At 36.6% G+C, this 18,084-nt stretch overlaps 2 protein-coding genes across 5 annotated transcripts in view; both read left to right on the top strand.

Moving 5' to 3' along the window:
• LOC127880518 (protein rolling stone-like) overlaps window positions 1–18,084 on the top strand; it is a 317,579-nt gene that overhangs the window by 78,401 nt on the left and 221,094 nt on the right. The window contains exon 6 of one of the 4 annotated variants that reach the window (XR_008049561.1): window positions 3,540–3,694. The exons of 2 other annotated variants lie outside the window; for them this stretch is intronic. The gene's annotated coding sequence lies outside the window, so the exon portion shown is untranslated. Of the gene's footprint in view, window positions 1–1,718; window positions 2,013–3,539; window positions 3,695–18,084 lie in introns of those variants that run through there. One more of the 4 variants, XR_008049560.1, reaches the window with a different exon arrangement.
• LOC127880530 (cyclin-Q-like) lies at window positions 36–16,274 on the top strand. Its single transcript, XM_052427846.1, has 6 exons — window positions 36–193; window positions 1,371–1,468; window positions 2,374–2,462; window positions 10,889–11,021; window positions 14,765–14,992; window positions 15,856–16,274. Exons 1-6 carry the CDS (start codon window positions 130–132, stop codon window positions 15,946–15,948), a joined length of 705 nt encoding a protein of 234 aa, XP_052283806.1. The 5' UTR covers window positions 36–129; the 3' UTR covers window positions 15,949–16,274.

Here is an 18,084-nt window from a genome sequence, read left to right as displayed (position 1 = left end):
CCAATATTTACCAAAACAATATTTTTAACTGACTAAATAGATAAAATCAACAAACATATATTAATAAACAACAGCAGTTATAAAGTGTAATTATGTGAAGTTAGTAGCGTGTGACCTAAGTTTGTGTTAATGAAAATGCCAGATACCGAAAATCTTGTTCATTTTCGGGTCGTGAGGTTTATTTATGAAGCAGGTAGACTTTGTATGTCCTATCAGTCCAATGTAATATGTGGACACAATAGTGCAAGCAAATCTTCATTTACACCTTATAGCTTTGGTTTTGATTGTAGCATTCGTTTTCGCGACCCATTACCTTAATTGAGGCCAGAAACCACTAAATCATGATTATGTATTAATATAATCATAGCCTAGGTATTAAGAATAAAATGACGCTACTGCTGTCAGAGAGGGCTTATCATGTGAGTGGTAAGTCCAGGTATTTCCTGGTAAAAGATACAGTAGTGGCTTTCACACAGAAAATACAACATGTACTTTACTGATGTTCTGAATTAGAAATGTTAATCTGTTTGGAATCTGGGTCGTTTCGCCCTAATACCTGTTCACAAGTGAGTTGTTTTGCCCTAATACCTGTTCGCCCTAGGTCATTTTACCCTAATTCCTGAGTCGTTTGGCCCTAGTTTTTAGATACAGCAATTCAAAAGATTTATATTTAGATTGTCACAAGCTGAATTCATACTTCCTTTTGAACTGAAAGAACGATGTTTGGGGATCATAAGAAGCACGTAACTGGCAATCTGCTATATTGTTTCCTTCAATGTTTACCATATAAAATTTGCACACAACAATGTGTCGGATATTCTATAAAGTTTAGGGTAAACAACTTTTAACAAGTCACCGATACATACAAAAAGAACAAAATCAATATTAAAAGTGTACTGCTTAGAGTATAGACAAAAAAAAACATGTTTGTTATTCCATTCACTGCACATTTCTAAAGCATAAGATTGTGTCGAGTTACTAACAACAGCAACAAGACATTACAAATACTTGTAACACATCAGATATTTTATTTTTTTTAATTATCTAAATATACAGTTGTCACAATTAACGTCTCTTTCACACTTGTGGTCTGTATATTTCACGGGTAATATAGCTGTGTGTAAGAGGTGTGAAAGGTTTTATATACAACATACTTTAATTAATTACTCAATTAAAGATAATTGGTATGTAATTGTTAATTTGTCGGCTTTAATTGTAATTCAAACTAAAATAAGGGCGAAACAACCCACTTGTAAGGGCAAAACAACCCAGGGCAAAACGACACAGAGTGACCTAGGGCGAACAGGTGTTAGGGCGAAACGACCCGATACCATCCGTTTGTCAAAGTGATTTGAACATTGTAATTGCAGGACTGAAGCTGCGCATGAGGACAATTCCTCTTTCAACAACATGTGTGCTGTATCATAGATTCTTTAGAGAAAACAAATTGGATGACTTTGACCCATATGTAAGAAAGTGAATGCACATTTTTAACCAGGTTTTTAACCAGGTTTTCCGAAGGAAAAAACTGGTTATTAGATTGGCGAATGCGGGCGGGCTGGCGGGAGGGCGGAACAAGCTTGTCCGGGCCATAACTATGTCGTTCATTGTCAGATTTTAAAATCATTGGCACATTTGTTCACCATCATTGGACGGTGTGTCGCGCGAAATAATTACGTCGATATCTCCAAGGTCAAGGTCACACTTTGAGTTCAAAGGTCAAAAATGGCCATAAATGAGCTTGTCCTGGCCATAACTATGTCATTCATTGTGAGATTTTAAAATCATTTGGCACATTTGTTCACCATCATGGGACGGTGTGTCGCACGAAAGAATCACGTCAATATCTCCAATGTCAAGGTCGCCACGACTAAAAACAGATTTTTTTTAAAAACAAACTTACAAAGGGGGTTAATTTTGTTTGTTCATTTCAAAAGTTCAGTTTGAGTTTTCTCCCTTTATCAGATTTTTTTTTCACAATGAAAACCTGGTTTTGTGACAATTTTGTCCCTTGTTAATTTCTAAAATAATATGTGATATATAGTCTCCGTACAGAAATTACCGGTTCATACCAAGCAAGGTTAATTTCATTAGCAAATTTTAATCAAAATCTGTAATTTTCTATCAAGTTTATACAGTACAATAAAGTTTTCACTGTATCTTTCTAAAAATAGAAAACAGATTAAATAAACTTTCGCTCTCAATGTGATAAAATTTCAAACTTTTGTAAACTTGTGCGCACAAGATTTGGAAAGGGGTTTCATACTTGGTTTTGTAAATGTTGAAAGCACCGCGTTAAATTTGTTTAATCTTGTGACGGGCACACTAATAATAAACAATTGAAGTTAGAATCTTAAATGGCTTTTTTTGCAGTTGATAGCTGCCACATGCTTGTATCTGGCTGGCAAAGTGGAAGAGGAGCAGCACATCAGCTTGAGAGATGTTGTTAATGTGACATACAGGTATTTAGACAGCGATTTTTTATTTTCAATTTGTAAAAGAAAAGGTACAGCGCCAATAGGGAAAAATATGTGTGAAAAATTGGGAAAATTCCTGTTGGGAAATCTTGAGATTGGCAATTGCAGGTTTTTAGCTCGGCGTTTTCGGAGAAAACCCGAGGTATTGTCAAAGCCAGCTCGTCGTGTCGTCCGCCGTCCTCGTCGTGCAAAAACCTTATTATTTTGTTAAGGTTTTGAACATTGGCTATAAAATCAAATTGCTTCCGCCAACAACTTTGAAACTTCATATGTAGATGCACCTTGATGAGTTCTACACGCCACACCGGTTTTTGGGTCACTAGGTCAAAGGTCGAGGTCACTGTGACCTTTAAAAAACAAAAGTTCTGACAAGCTTTCATTTATTCAAAACTGCACCCGTAGCGGAGCGTGGCACCCGTTATGCGGTGCTCTTGTTCAATTTCTTGTTAGCTCGCCTATTATATATGAAATATATATAGTGGAGCTATCCTTCTCACCCCGGCGTCGGCGTTTCCGTTCCCGTTAGCGTGCAAATGTTAAAGTTTGCGTACTACCCAAAATATTTCCTATGTCCTTTAACATATTGCCTTTATATTTTGCATACTTCTTTACCAACATGACCCCAATCTATAAACAAGAGCAGACAACTGTATCAAGCATTTTGACAGAATAATGGCTCCTTTTTATTAACCAGGTTTTCCGAAGGAAAAAACTGGTTATTAGATTGGCGAATGCGGGCGGGCTGGCTGGCTGGCGGGCTGGCGGGCGGGCGGAACAAGCTTGTCCGGGCCATAACTATGTCTTTCATTGTCAGATTTTAAAATCATTTGGCACATTTGTTCACCATCATTGGACGGTGTATCGCGCGAAATAATTACGTCGATATCTCCAAGGTCAATGTCACACTTTTGAGTTCAAAGGTCAAAAATGGCCATAAATGAGCTTGTCCTGGCCATAACTATGTCATTCATTGTGAGATTTTAAAATCATTTGGCACATTTGTTCACCATCATGGGACGGTGTGTCGCACAAAAGAATCACGTCAATATCTCCAATGTCAAGGTCGCCACGACTAAAAATAGATTTTTTTTAAAAACAAACTTACAAAGGGGTTAATTTTGTTTGTTCATTTCAAAAGTTCAGTTTGAGTTTTCTCCCTTTATCAGATTTTTTTTTCACAATGAAAACCTGGTTTTGTGACAATTTTGTCCCTTGTTATACTTAGAATATGCATATTATTGATAAATCTATGTTAAAGTTTGCATACTACCTCAAATATTTCCTATGTCCTTTGACATATTGCCTTTATATTTTGCATACTTCTTTACCAACATGACCCCAATCTATAAACAAGAGCAGACAACTGTATCAAGCATTTTGACAGAATTATGGCCCCTTTTTATACTTAGAATATGCATATTATTGATAAATCTATGTTAAAGTTTGCATACTACCCCAAATATTTCCTATGTCCTTTGACATATTGCTTTCAAATTGTGCATACTTCTTTACCAACATGATCCCACTCAATAAACAAGAGCAGACAACTGTATCAAGCATTTTGACAGAATTATGGCCCCTTTTATACTTCGATAATTGAACAGTTGGTTAAGTTTTGTATTTTGGTCCATTTTACTCCTGAAGTATCATAGCTATTGCTTTCAGACTTGGAAGACTTGGAAAACTCGCTAACTATCGTAAGGGGACTGTACAGAGCAAGTTGCATAACTCTGGTTGGCTTTTTAATGGAATTATGGCCCTTTTTTGTCTTAGTAACTTTGAATATTTTGTTAAATTTTGTGTTTAGATCCATTTTGCTTCTAAAGTATCAAGGCCATTGCTTTCAAACTTCAAATACTTTCTTACTTTCATGATGGTACTGTACCTGGCAAGTTGAATTTGACCTTGACCTTTGAATGACCTTGACTCTCAAGGTCAAATTAATAAATTTTGCTTACATTGACATAACTCCTTTATTTATGATCACATTTGATTCATACATTTACAAAACAACACTTACCTGACATACCACAATGCACTCCACCAAAACCATCCTCCCCTCCGCACCCTAGAACCCCCCCCCAACCCCCCCCACTCTCAATTTTTTTTTTATAGCTCCACTGGCCAGAGACCAGGAGGGCTTATGTCACGGTCCTGTGTCCTTCGTTCGTGCGTCCGTTAACTTTTCCTTTAAACATCTTCTTCTCCTAAACTACTGGTCCAATTCTGATGAAATTTCTCAGGAATGTTCCTGGGGTGAACCTCTTTCAAATTTGTAAAAATTATGCCCCTGGGGTCAAATTTGACCCTGCCCTGGGGGTCACAAAAATGAAAAATTGCTTATATAAGGCCTATTTTGTGAAAACTTTCAAAATCTTCTCATCCATAACCATTGGGCCTAGGGCTATCAAATTTGGTATGTAGAGACATCTTATAGTCCTCTACCTAATTTCTTCAAATTATGTCCCTGGGGTCAGATTTGACTCTGCCTCGGGGGTCACAAAATTGAACATATGCTTATATAAGGCCTATTTTGTGAAAACTTTCAAAATCTGCTCGTCCATAACCATTGGGCCTAGGGCTATCAAATTTGGTATGCAGAGACATCTAATAGTCCTCTATCAAATTTCTTCAAATTATGCCCCTGGGGTCAAATTTGACCCTGCCCCAGGGGTCACAAAATTGAACATATGCTTATATAAGGCCTATTTTGTGAAAACTTTCAAAATCTGCTCGTCCATAACCATTTGGCCTAGGTCTATCAAATTTGGTATGTAGAGACATCTTAAAGTCCTCCACCAAAGTTCTTCAAATTACGCCCCTGGGGTCAAATTTGACCCTGCCCCGGGGGTCACAAAATTGAACATATGCTTATATAAGGCCTATTTTGTGAAAACTTTAAAAATCCTCTCGTCCATGACCATTAGGCCTAGGGCTATCAAAATTGGTATGTAGAGACATCTAATATTCCTCTACCAAATTTCTTCAAATTATGTCCCTTGGGTCAAATTTGACCCTGCCCCGGGGGTCACAAAATTGAACATATGCTTATATAAGGCCTATTTTGTGAAAACTTTCAAAATCTGCTAGTCCATAACCATGGGCCTAGGGCTAATAAATTTTGTATGTAGAGACATCTAATAGTCCTCTACCATATTTCTTCAAATTATGTCCCTGGGGTCAAATTTGACCCTGCCCCGGGGGTCCAAAAAATGAACATATGCTTATATAGGGTCTAATTTGTGAAAACTTTCAAAATCTTTTTGTCCATAACCATTGGTATGTAGAGACATTTAATAGTTCTCTTCTTAGTTTGTTCAAATTATGCCCCTGGGGTCAAATTTGAAACTGCCCTGGGGATCACAAAATTGAATATATGCTTATAAAGATCTTATTTTTTGAAAACTTTAAAAATCTTCTCGTCCATAAATATTGGGCCTAGGGCTACCAAATTTGGTATGTAGTGACATCTTATAGTCCTCTACCAAGTTTGTTCAAATTATGCCCCTGGGGGTCAAGTTTGACCCTGCCCCGAGGGTCACAAAATTGAACATATGCTTATATAAGGCCTATTGTGTGAAAACTTTAAAAATCTACTTGTCCATAACCGTATGGCATAGGGCTACCAAATTTGGTATGTAGTGACATGTAATAGTTCTCTTCTTAGTTTGTTCAAATTATGCCCCTGGGGTCAAATTTGAAACTGCCCCGGGGGTCACAAAATTGAATATATGCTTATAAAGGGCTTATTTTGTGAAAACTTTAAAATCTGCTTGTCCATAACCTTTAGGTCTAGGGCTACCAAATTTGGTATGTAGTGACATCTTATAGTCCTCTACCAAGTTTGTTCAAATTATGCCCCTGGGGTAAATTTGACCCTGCCCTGGGGGTCACAAAATTGAACATACGCATATATAAGGCCTATTTTGTGTAAACTTTAAAATATGCTTGTCAATAAACATTGGGCCTAGGGCTACCAAATTTGGTATGAAGTGAAATCTTGTAGTTCTCTACCAAGTTTGTTCAAATTTGACCCTGCCCCGGGGGATCACAAAATTGAACATATGCTAGCCTTATATAAGGCCTATTTTGTGAAAACTTAAAAAATCTGCTTGTCCATAACCATCCAGCCTAGGGCTATCAAATTTGGTATGTAGTAACATCTTATAGTCCTCTACCAAATTTGTTCAAATTTTATCCCTGGGGTCAAATTTGAACCTGCCCCGGGGGTCACAAAATTGAACACATGCTTATATAATGCCTATTTTGTGAAAACTTTAGATAATTTCTTGTCCATAACCATTAGGCCTAGGGCTACACAATTTGGTATGTAGTGACATTGTATAGTCCTCCACTTAGTTTGTTCAAATTATGCCCCGGGAGTCAAATTTGACCCTGCCCTGGGGGCCACAAAATCGATTATATGCTTATATAGTGCCTATTTTGTGAAAACTTAAAAAAAAATCATGTCCTTAACCATAAGGCATAGGGCTACCAAATTTGGTATGTATTGACATCTTATAGTTCTCTACCAAGTTTGTACAAATTATGCCCCTTGGGTCAAATTTGACCCTGCCCGGGGGGTCACAAAACTGAACATACGCTTATATGGGGACTATTTTGTAAAAAACTTTAAAATCTTCTTGTCCATAACCATTGGGCCTAGGGCTACCAAATTTGGTTTGTAGTGACATCTAATAAACCTCTACCAAATTTGTTCTAATAATTCCTCTGGGGTCAACTTTGACCCTGCCCTGGGGGGTCACAAAATTGAATAAACGCTTATAAAGCGCCTATTTTGGGAAATCTTTAAAAATCTTCTTGTCGAAAACCATTCAGACTATGGCTACCAAATTTGGTATGCAGTAACATCTTATAGTCCTCTACCAAGTTTGTTCAAATTATGCCCTTTGGGTCAAATTTGACCCTGACCCGCAGGTAACAAAATTGAACATGATATACGCTTATATCTTGCTTATTTTGTGCAAACTATTAAAATATTCTTGTCCTTAACTCTAGGACCTAGGGCTACCATATTTTGTATGTACATGTAGTGAGATATAGTAGTCCTCTACAAAGTTTGCTTAAATTATGCCCCTTGGGTTAAATTTGACCAAGCCCAGGGGGTCACAAAAGTGTACATGTGCTTAAATAGGGCCTATATTTAAGTATTTGCACATGCAGAGAATATTTGTTTCAGCCTTTTTTCAGCAGTGGAGCGATACAGGGCCATCATGGCCCTCTTGTTTTTCTTATTTTTGAAAGATCATCTATTAAATGATCACACACCCACATTATACCCCCCCCCCCCCCCCCCCCTCTTCATGATGGCTTACGTTATACTGTCAAGCACTCAAATAGTCGAGCGCACTGTCCTCTGACAGCTCTTGTTTTTTTATTGCACAAACCAATCTAAATATTCTTTTGCATGTTTTTTGTTGTTGAAATGTTCAGTTTCAGTGCTCATTCTATGTGTTCTCTTTCAGATAATGTGTTTTTGGAACGAAATTTCCATACTTTAGGGATTTTTTTTCTAGATTGTGAAAGTGCCCTTTAAGTGTACTTTATAAGGAAGGAAATTAAATTGCTTTTTAATAACATTCTGTCTTTAAATAATTCAATTTTAAAAAGCTTCTGGTCCTGTAAGTACAATATTTTAGTGCTGTTTTGATGTCCCTCAAGAGAGGTTTATGTAATTGCATCATCTGTCTTTCTGTCTGTTTTTTATGCCCCCAAAGGAGGGCATAATTATAGTGATTGGACTGTCCGTCCGTCTGTCTGTCCGTCTGTCCGTCACACTTTGCGTTAAGGTTTCGAAAAATGCTCATAACTTCTATGTCCCTTGAGATATAAGCTTCATATTTGGTATGTATGTGTATATGGACAAGGCCTTTCCATGCACACACCCTGTGACCTTGACCTTGAACTTAGGGTCGGTGTTTTGGTTTCGAAATATGCGTTTAGGTTTCGAAAAAAGCTCATAATTTCTATCAAGTGTTTATAGGGGGCATAAGTAATCCTATGGTTACAGCTCTTGTTCAATCTGTCCATTTGTGTGGAGCATAACTTGGGAAGTATGGAAGGGATTCAAATAAAACTTTATTAGCATATGGAGGGCTTCAAGGGAAAGTTGTGAGTACAAGAACCATAACTCTTTAGGATTTAAAGAGTAATTGCCCTGTATTGAAATTTCATGTGTTAAGCCTAACTCTATTGTAGCAAAGATAATGTAGTAAAACTTAGTTCATTTAAAGATCACTTTAAGAGAAATACCCCGGTAGTTTTTTTTTGCAATCAATACTCCGCAAGTATCAAAGATATTCAACTAAACTGTCAAATGAAGATAGATTGCCATCAGCAAAATGTCAAGTACATGGGTCCACAACAACTCTCCAGTTTTTACAAAGTTATCGCCCTTGGCTTAATGTATGCACAGAACATAACTTCTTACTGTAGTTTTCTTTTTATGTCCCCCACTATAGTAGTGGGGGACATATTGTTTTTGCCCTGTCTGTCTGTTGGTCTGTTGGTCTGTCTGTCTGTTTGCGCCAACTTTAACATTTTGCAATAACTTTTGCTATATTGAAGATAGCAACTTCATATTTGGCATGCATGTGTATCTCATGAAGCTGCACATTTTTAGAGGTGAAAGGTCAAGGTCATCCTTCAAGGTCAGAGGTCAAATATATGTGGCCAAAATCGCTCATTTTATGATAACTTTTGCAATATTGAAGATAGCAACTTGATATTTGGCATGCATGTGTATCTCATGGAGCTGCACATTTTGAGTGGTGAAAGGTCAAGGTCAAGGTCATCCTTCAAGGTCAGAGGTCAATTATATGTGGCCAAAATCGCTCATTTTATGAATACTTTTGCAATATTAAAGATAGCAACTTGATATTTTGCATGCATGTGCATCTCATGGAGCTGCTCATTTTGAGTGGTAAAAGGTCAAGGTCAAGGTCATCCTTCAAGGTCAGAGGTCAAATATATGTGGCCCAAATCGCTTATTTTATGAATACTTTTGCAATATTGAAGATAGCAACTTGATATTTGGCATGCATGTGTATCTCATGGAGCTGCACATTTTGAGTGGTGAAAGGTCAAGGTCATCCTTCACAAGGTCAAGGTCATCCTACAATGTCAAACATCATATAGGGGGACATTGTGTTTCACAAACACATCTTGTTAGAAGCTTAACTCGAAAAGGGCTTTGAGAGGTTGTGCAGAGACTGGGTAAAAGTATCAGAACTCTATCTTCAATATTTACAGAGCTATTGACCTTTGTTTATATTCCTGTGCCTTCTATAAATCAATTACAATTTAAGATATAACAAAAAGATTTTATAGATATACAGAGAAAATTGTGGGCCAGTGCCGAGTGCAAGCTCTTTACTTTTTTATAGTAATTTTGGAGTTATTAAGTAATTTTATGTTGCAGATCTTAACTTAAAAAGGTAATAAAGGGATTCAAATGAAATTTTATGTGAAATAGAAGACTTTGAGAGGAAGTTTTTAGGACTAGAGCAATAACTTTATCCATGATATATACATATGTATTTCCCTTCATTAAATTTTCTTGTGCAAACATAATTATAAGAGCAAAAATTGATTTTAATCATAATTCATCAATCCCTAGAGGACTTTGAGATTTCTCGTGTTATGAATAAAAACGTTTCCCCATAGAAGAAGGTCAAGTTCACACATTTTGGTCAGAATTATACTTCAAGGGCATTTGGCACTTACAGAAACAACATTTGTCTTCAAAGTTTTTCTTTTTTTCCTATGTAATTCGGTAGTGGAATAATAATTAAATTACTGATAATTGGTTGCAAGATTAAAGTACAGAAACGCTGTCTCAAAATAAAAATGTACTTGTATTAAAGTGTAGAGAATCAGCCTGTTAACCCTCTCCTGCTCAGAAGCAATGTGAAAATGGAGATATGCAACCAGCATCAAATCAGAAAAGCCTGCAAGTTACTCCCAGGCTGTGAAGGTTTTATGCTGTTTGCTGCTCATGAGTACCATAGGGTTTCAAATGAAGCCTTTAAAACTTGAATCTAGTAAGAAAAGTCTTAAATTGAATTTTCTATGGATACTTAAAATGAGTCAAAGTGCTGAGTGGTTAAGAGTTTGTCGAAGCATGTAGTCCACAGAGGCTGGTCGTGCTGCATGTAGTCCACAGAGGCTGGTCGTGCTGCATGTAGTCCACAGAGGCTGGTCGTGCTGACACTTTGCGCAATAATTAATTTCTAAAAAGAGATTTCTCGAAATGAAAAATACCATACAAGCGGAAAGTGTTGTCCCTGATTATCCTCTGCAGACTGCACAAGTTAATCTGTGATGACACTTTACACACATGCATTAAACCCAGTTTACCTAGAATGAGGCCAATGTGTCTCCTGTTGTAGAACTCTGAACCGTGAGAAGCCACCTCTAGAGATGGGAGACAAGTACTGGCAGTATCGCGACACCATCGTCAACTGTGAGCTATTCCTGCTGAGGAGTTTGCACTTTAAATCCGTCGTCTACCACCCACACAAAGTAATTCATATCATGGCTGTCTGTACTTAAAATCCGTTGTGTACCAACCACACAAAGTAATTCACATCATGACAGTTGCTTATCCAGTTTGCCTGAATTATAATTATGAATATCAATAACTAATGTGGCTAGCATTTAATGATTATTTAAAAGTTTATATTTGTAATTGTTAAAAGTTAATTGATCTTTTACCTATTTACTAGACAACATATTAAAAGCACTTATGTCATCAGTGCTTTAGCTAGGATTCGAAAAGGACAGGGTGCTTTTTGTTCAAAAGGGCACTTTAGCCTGCTTGAGGTTATATCTTTTTAGCATATTTTTAATAGATATAAATTGTTATTTGTATATGTTTTATATTTCACGTATTTCAATCAAACTACTGTTTTTAGCTCACCTGTCACAAAGTGACATGGTGAGCTTATGTGACCGTGTGATGCCGGCGTCCGTATGTGCATGTGTGCGTGCGTGCGTCTGTCAACAATTTGTTTGTGTAGACAGTAGAGGTCACAGTTTTCATCCAATCTTTATGAAATTTGGTCAGAATGTTTATCTTGATGAAATCTGGGTTGGGATTGTATTTGGGTCATCTGGGGTCAAAAACTAGGTCACTAGGTCAAATAATAGAAAAACCTTTTACAGCATAATTAATTGTTTTTCACTAAGTGTATTATAATAATTTATATATCAGATTAAAGATAATAAAATTTTCTTTATTATGGTTTTATTTCATGAAAATCCATAAAGGATAAGTGTTATTAATCATTGCTTAATTATTGAACAATGCGAATTATCTGTATTGATTTTTTTCCTGACATGCCGTCCCAGATATTAACCGCTTTCCATCGCCGTGTTATTGACCTGAAAAATTGATACGCAGTCGGCATTAACACCAGTCATCGAGACAAATTACTGATGTGAAAACAAACTGTATCTACATCGTAGCGGCTTAAATAAACAATTACATCTGATTAAAGATTGCTGCCGATTTAAATCAATTTGAGTACTTTTTGCGTATATTTAATGCTGAATGGGAAGCTGTGTTTAGACTTAAGTTGAGAAAAATGGCAACGAGATACTTGCCTGTTGCCAGTGTTGGATAGAGGGGGGGAAAGATCTCGAAGGTGCATAAAATAAGTGGCGCTGGGAATGGTTACACGTGAAAGACTAGGCTGTAGTCTATGGGCGGGGAGTGAACTGGTTGAGACAAGTGGAAGCTTGTGGAAAAGCGGTTTGAGAAGTTTGTAAGAAAACCCTGAATTATCAGTCTTGTGGGAAGAAGGCATTTCGTCTCCACGAAGAGGACCCTAATCACATAAAGAATATAAGAACCATCAAGACCAACCAGGTAGGGTTTTTATTTTTGGTCGTATTTTCTGTTGCTAAAGTTTACTGTTTAGGTTGTTTTGCATCAAAAATCGGCAAGATAGATCTAGCAAATTTGCCAATTTTTGTTTTTAATAACGTTTGATTCATTGATTGTGAGCTTTTAAAACATTTTGACCTTTGAATAAAGCATAAAACAGGAAAAGAATTTTAACAGTAATTGAAAATACGATCAAATTCACCATTTTTGCTGACTGGGACAGGTCTTTTTTAGTTAAATGAAATGTTTTATTGTCCCCAACATATGAGCCCAGCAGCAAGAAATGTTTTTTTTTTACTTTTTGTAAAACAAATATGGGCAATCTACCGTAACCCAAATTCGACGACACCTAAATTCGACGATGTTCTATTTTTATCGATTAAATGGATGATTATTGTCTTGGAATCATTTCAAAGTAATACAGCCGAGTTTAAAATCATTATTTTGTGCTATTAAACATTTCATTATTTCTTTAATTATTTGCTTAATATTGCTTAATGTAACCGTTACATCGTCGAATTTGGGTTACACCGGGATACAATTATTTAGCATTCAAACAAAACGATTGGGATAAAAACTAGGGGAACCCATGCTGAAATTTTCAATTTTAACTGTTGAGCAGAAGCCACCATACCCAATTTTCTTAGGTGTATGTGGGGGCTTCTGGCAGCATGATTCTGTGAATATAAATGGTGACAAACATTTGATTCTGCATTTATTAAACATGTATTATTGTCTTTTTAAAGTATGTGTGAAAAATATAATAATTTGTAACGACTGTTACAGGTTTTACCGGGTTCTTCAAAAGCAACACCTGCAGTCGAGTCCATGCCAGACAGAGGGTGCATGTGAATGAATTGCCTTTTGACTAACTTTTGTGTGTTCCTTATCAAATACATGAAGATTTTTAAATATATGTGTATGTTGTTTTTTTAAGAATATAGAATCACCAGAACAGGTACAGGCACCCTTTAAATGCCTCGAATCCAGGAGCTTCTGGGGGCCTCTGGCCCCCTTGTCCCCTGGACCCACCGAGGGCCCTGCAGCCTCTGGCCCCCAGCTTTAAGTTCAGGATTTTCAAAATATCAAACTTTGACCCCTGCAAATGCTTTGCTAAAACTTTGGCTACAGGTTCTTAAATTTGGCTTCACAAAATTCCATTTGGCTAAAATGTTGGCTACAGAAATTTTTGGGCAAGGGGAGCCCTGTTTGGATTGTATTTGGGTCATCTGGGGTCAGCAACTAGGCACTAGGTCAAATAATAGAAAAACCTTGTGTAGACTATAGAGGTCACAGTTTTCATCAGACCTTAATGAAATATAGTCAGAATGTTTGTCTTGTTAAAATCTGGGTTTGGATTGAATTTGGGTCATCTATGGTCAAAAACTAGGTCAGATTTAAAAAAATGTCACAGTTTTCATTAAATCTTTATGAAATTTGGCCAGAATATTAATCTTGATGAAATCTGGGTTGGGATTGTATTAGGGTCATCTGAGGTCAAAAACTAGGTCACTAGGTCAAATCATAGAAAAACTTTGTGAAGACAATAGAGGTCATAGTTTTCATATGATCTTAATGAAATATGGTCAGAATGTTTATCTTGATAATATCTGATTTTGGATCGTATATGGGTCATCTGGGGTAAAAAATTAGGTCACCGGGCCAATTCTAGTAAAACCTTGTGTAGATGTAAGAGGTCACAGTTTTCATCATGTCTTAATGAAATTTTGTCAGAATGTATTAATTAATGAAATTTGGCTTGGGATTGTATATGGGTCTAATAAAATTTAAGTTCATGAAGCAAGGTTAGTCAGGTGAGCGATTCAGGGCCATCATGGCCCTCTTGTAATAATTAATTATACTGGTTCCATTGTAAAAAATTAATTTATTGAAACTTACAATAAAATTTGCTGTATAATAATTTAATAAGATAATAAGAGATGTGTTTGTCAGAAACACAATGCCCTCTTCTGCGCCGCTTTGTAGCCATATATTTGACCTTGACCTTTCACCACTCAAAATGTGCAGCTCCATGAGATACACATGCATGCCAAATATCAAGTGGCTATCTTCAATATTGCAAAAGTTATGACGAATGTTTAAGTTTTCGGACGGACAGACAGACGGACGGACTGACAGACAGTTTAAAAACTATATGCCACCCTTCAGGGGCATAAAAAGAAGGGCTTGGTGGGGGTCTGAAGGGGCAGGGTGGGACCTTGGGGCAACAATGGGCTGCCCCCTTCTGTTTAGGCTTAGCTTTAGCAATTTTAAGTATGTGAAGAGGTATGTATTTGAAACTATCATGATTGATACAAAAAATTGTATGCAGCTATAACAGTTTAAGATCAACCCTGGATATACAATTAATTTTCAGTTCATACTTCATTACCTGAAATACCTTGAAGACTGGTTCGACCCAATCACGTGGTCAGCGTTCCCACTGACGCGCACATGCTGGGGTATTCTGCGAGACTCGTACCATTCCCCCATCGCTCTGCGCTTCAAGCCACAGCACATCGCCATTGCGGTCATATACATGGGCCTGCTTAGCCACGGTCTCGAGGTGCCATATAACAAGACTGCGGATTCCCCATGGTGGAAGGTGGGACATTTATGGGCATTAAATATATTTGAGCCTTGATATGGGATAATGAGGCTTAATGCATGTGAGTAAATCGTGGTCCTAGACTAGCCTGTGCACATCAGGGTAAAGACTCTGTGCCTAGAGTGAATTTTCGTTTAGAAGAGACTTCCGTAAAACAAAAAATTACATAAAAGTGGAAAGTGTTATCCCTGATTAGCCTGTGCGAACTGGGCAGGCTTATCTGGGATGACACTAAGCACATGCATTAAGCCCCGTTTTCCCAGAGCATGGTTCATTTTCATCGGAAAAAGACACCAGTGTTTAACTGATTTAAGTATTTGTGCAAATTGTTGTTCAATATAAAATGTATTAAGAACTATGCATTGGTGTCATCATTTACAATACTAGTATTTCGAAAAACATTTGTTTAAGATTTTTTTTTGCAGCAAAGTCAAATCAAGTCAAATGTCTTTATTGGTAAAAACATTTAATATTCTTCAACTAAAATTAGGTGCTGTTTGTCCAGGTTTACAATTGAATCGGGTGCCTATTGTCTTGGTCAACAAATTTAGTAGCTGCTTATTGCCCGGATATGAAAAAAACTGCAGGGTGCTGATTGTCCGACAATCGTAAATCACTGCATTTGCCCTTATATGTTCTTGTGTTAAACCATTCTCTGGTTTGGAATTATTTGCATTTGTTTGACTTTTTATTTGTAATTCTCGGTTCAATGAAACGTACAGGTAATAGAGATCCATCTAAAAAATGTTTATAGTTCACAAGAGGTCGGTTAATATATGAAATGCATTTGCCATTTAAATAGTTTTACTACATGACAATTATGACACTACATATCTAGTTGTTTATTATTATTACTACAGGTTTTTAAAGAGGACATCACGCTGAATGAAATCAAAGACATCATCAATGAAATAGTCTACGCATACGACATGGAAAACATGCTCCAGACATAAATGTGAACAGTAAAATTACAGAAAGTGCTCTATACTGTGACAAACCTATGTAATTTTCGACTTTTTTAAGATAAGTCCAATCAGTGTTTTTTAAATGTAATTAGAAAATTTAAACATTTTACTATTAGAAAGTGGATGTTTTACTAACACCTGTCTAAAACTTGACATTATTTCTTATCATAATCATTGTTATGTCATAAATTGCCTTCAAAACATCTTTGTCACAGAAGTGACATGAACTTTGTGGTAAAGTGCACCACAATGTGGTGATATCGATCATGATTTACTTGTATGTGATTTCTGGAATAAAATTCCATTCAAATGAACTTTTTACTTAAACACTGATTGAAAATAGTGAAAAGCAAGATCAAACATTTGATCAAGTGATTAGAAAACTTTGTATTCAAAGTTGTTTGCAAATTTAATGCAAGAAGAGACAAGTTGGGTATGTTCTGTTTGAATTTAATGACAAAACAAATACAAAGTACCAGCATATGTAATCATGACACATGATAATATGCATATTAAATGTAAAATTTGACAGACATACTTCAAAGAATAAGAAGTAATTTGACATATCGCTATTGACTTTATAACCATAACTGCATAGGTTTATTTTTGTACTAGACACATAAAGCAATTAAGTTCGGGCTGAAAAGTGTCCGCAAATGTATTAAATAAAACCTTGTCCATTCATTATTTTTACTGGTTTTTCTTTTTAATTTCAAGAATATGATACAAAAAATTAAACTTGTAAAATTGTGTTCATTTTTGTAATCTCTGTTTATTTAAGTTTCAGGTTTGTTTCCAAAACAAATGCTCAAATGTTTATGTACTGATGATTAACAAAGCAAGATACGAGTTTCTTTCAATTGATACAGCACAAAACATGAAGTAGAATATCAAAATGAAATGATCAGTATAATAAGAGTATACAGTGAATAAATAACATATAGGCTGTGTTCTGTGAAAAAGGGGTTTAATGAATGTGCGTAAAGTGTCGTCCCACATCAGCCTGCACAGTCGCAAAGGCTAATCAGGGATGATTCTTTATGCCTAAACTTGATTTTTCCTTAAAAGAAACTTTCTTGAAACGAAAAGTATCCTAAAAGCGGAAAGTGTCATCCCTGATTAGCCTGTGTGGACTATGCTAATCTGGGAAAACAATTTAAGCACATTCATTAAACCCCTTTTTAATCCCTTTTTCACAGAGCACATTCCATTTTCAAAATACTGTTCATATCATCTGTGATAAATACAATTATAAAATACACATTTTATATGACCTTTTGGGCCCTGTTGCTCGAAACATTTAATGGCCAGCTAAGGTAACAATCTTTTAACTTCAGACTAAAATAAAATTAATTTCGAAAGCAATATACTATATCCAACTTATGCAATTTATTTGAGCATTCAAATTTGATTACCATCAACACATACATGTATATTAACCCTTTCGCCCATAAGAAGCAAAGTGAAAATGGCTTTTGCAACCAGCATAAAATCTGAACAGCCAGCGCTTAACTCGCAGTCTGTTAAGGTTTTATGCCGTTTGCTGCTCAGTTACTATGGGTTGGAAATGAAGCCTTTAAAACTTGAATTTAGTAAGAAAGTTATTTAATTAAATGTAACTTTCTTAGGGACTACAAATGCATCAAAATACGTATCTAAGTGGTAAAGGGTTAAGAATTAAGTCACATAAATAACTTGATCCAAAAAGAAACAGCTGTTAGCTATTCTGCTTGTTTAAGTTTCAAGCAACAAGGCCCTGATCTTTTATACCCCCGTCACACTAGGCCACGCTCCCATTACGTCCTCAAAAATATGCCAGGACGTAGTGGGAACGTGTACAACATAGCGAGGACGCAGTAGACACGTCTTTGCGCGTAGTACAGTCTTCATGGACGTGAAGGGCGTGGGTGAACTTTGAACATGTTCAAAACTTACGTGGCGAGGACGTGGTCAAATCAGGACGTGGTAAGAACTTGGTAAGGTCAGAGTAATGACGTAGCTAAAACCCAGCAAGAACCTCATTGATGCAACACACGCGTAGTGCAGACGTGGTCGAGTGTGTGACGTTCGCATCACATCGCTAGATTGTCACTACGTTATTGCTACATCCATCGGGTTCCCACT

The sequence above is a fragment of the Dreissena polymorpha genome, chromosome 5, assembly GCF_020536995.1.
Source record: "Dreissena polymorpha isolate Duluth1 chromosome 5, UMN_Dpol_1.0, whole genome shotgun sequence".
Lineage (NCBI taxonomy): Eukaryota > Metazoa > Mollusca > Bivalvia > Myida > Dreissenidae > Dreissena > Dreissena polymorpha.
The sequence above is the reverse complement of the archived record's forward strand: the minus strand, read 5'-3'. Positions and strand labels throughout refer to the sequence as shown.

Excerpts from the sequence above, each read along its gene's own strand:
- LOC127880530 (XM_052427846.1), top strand. The coding sequence starts at position 130 with ATGAAAATGCCAGATACCGAAAATCTTGTTCATTTTCGGGTCGTGAGG. Across the intron at positions 2,463-10,888 it reads GTTGTTAATGTGACATACAG|AACTCTGAACCGTGAGAAGC; the intron begins GTATTTAGACAG and ends CTCCTGTTGTAG. Across the intron at positions 11,022-14,764 it reads TCGTCTACCACCCACACAAA|TTCATACTTCATTACCTGAA; the intron begins GTAATTCATATC and ends ATTAATTTTCAG.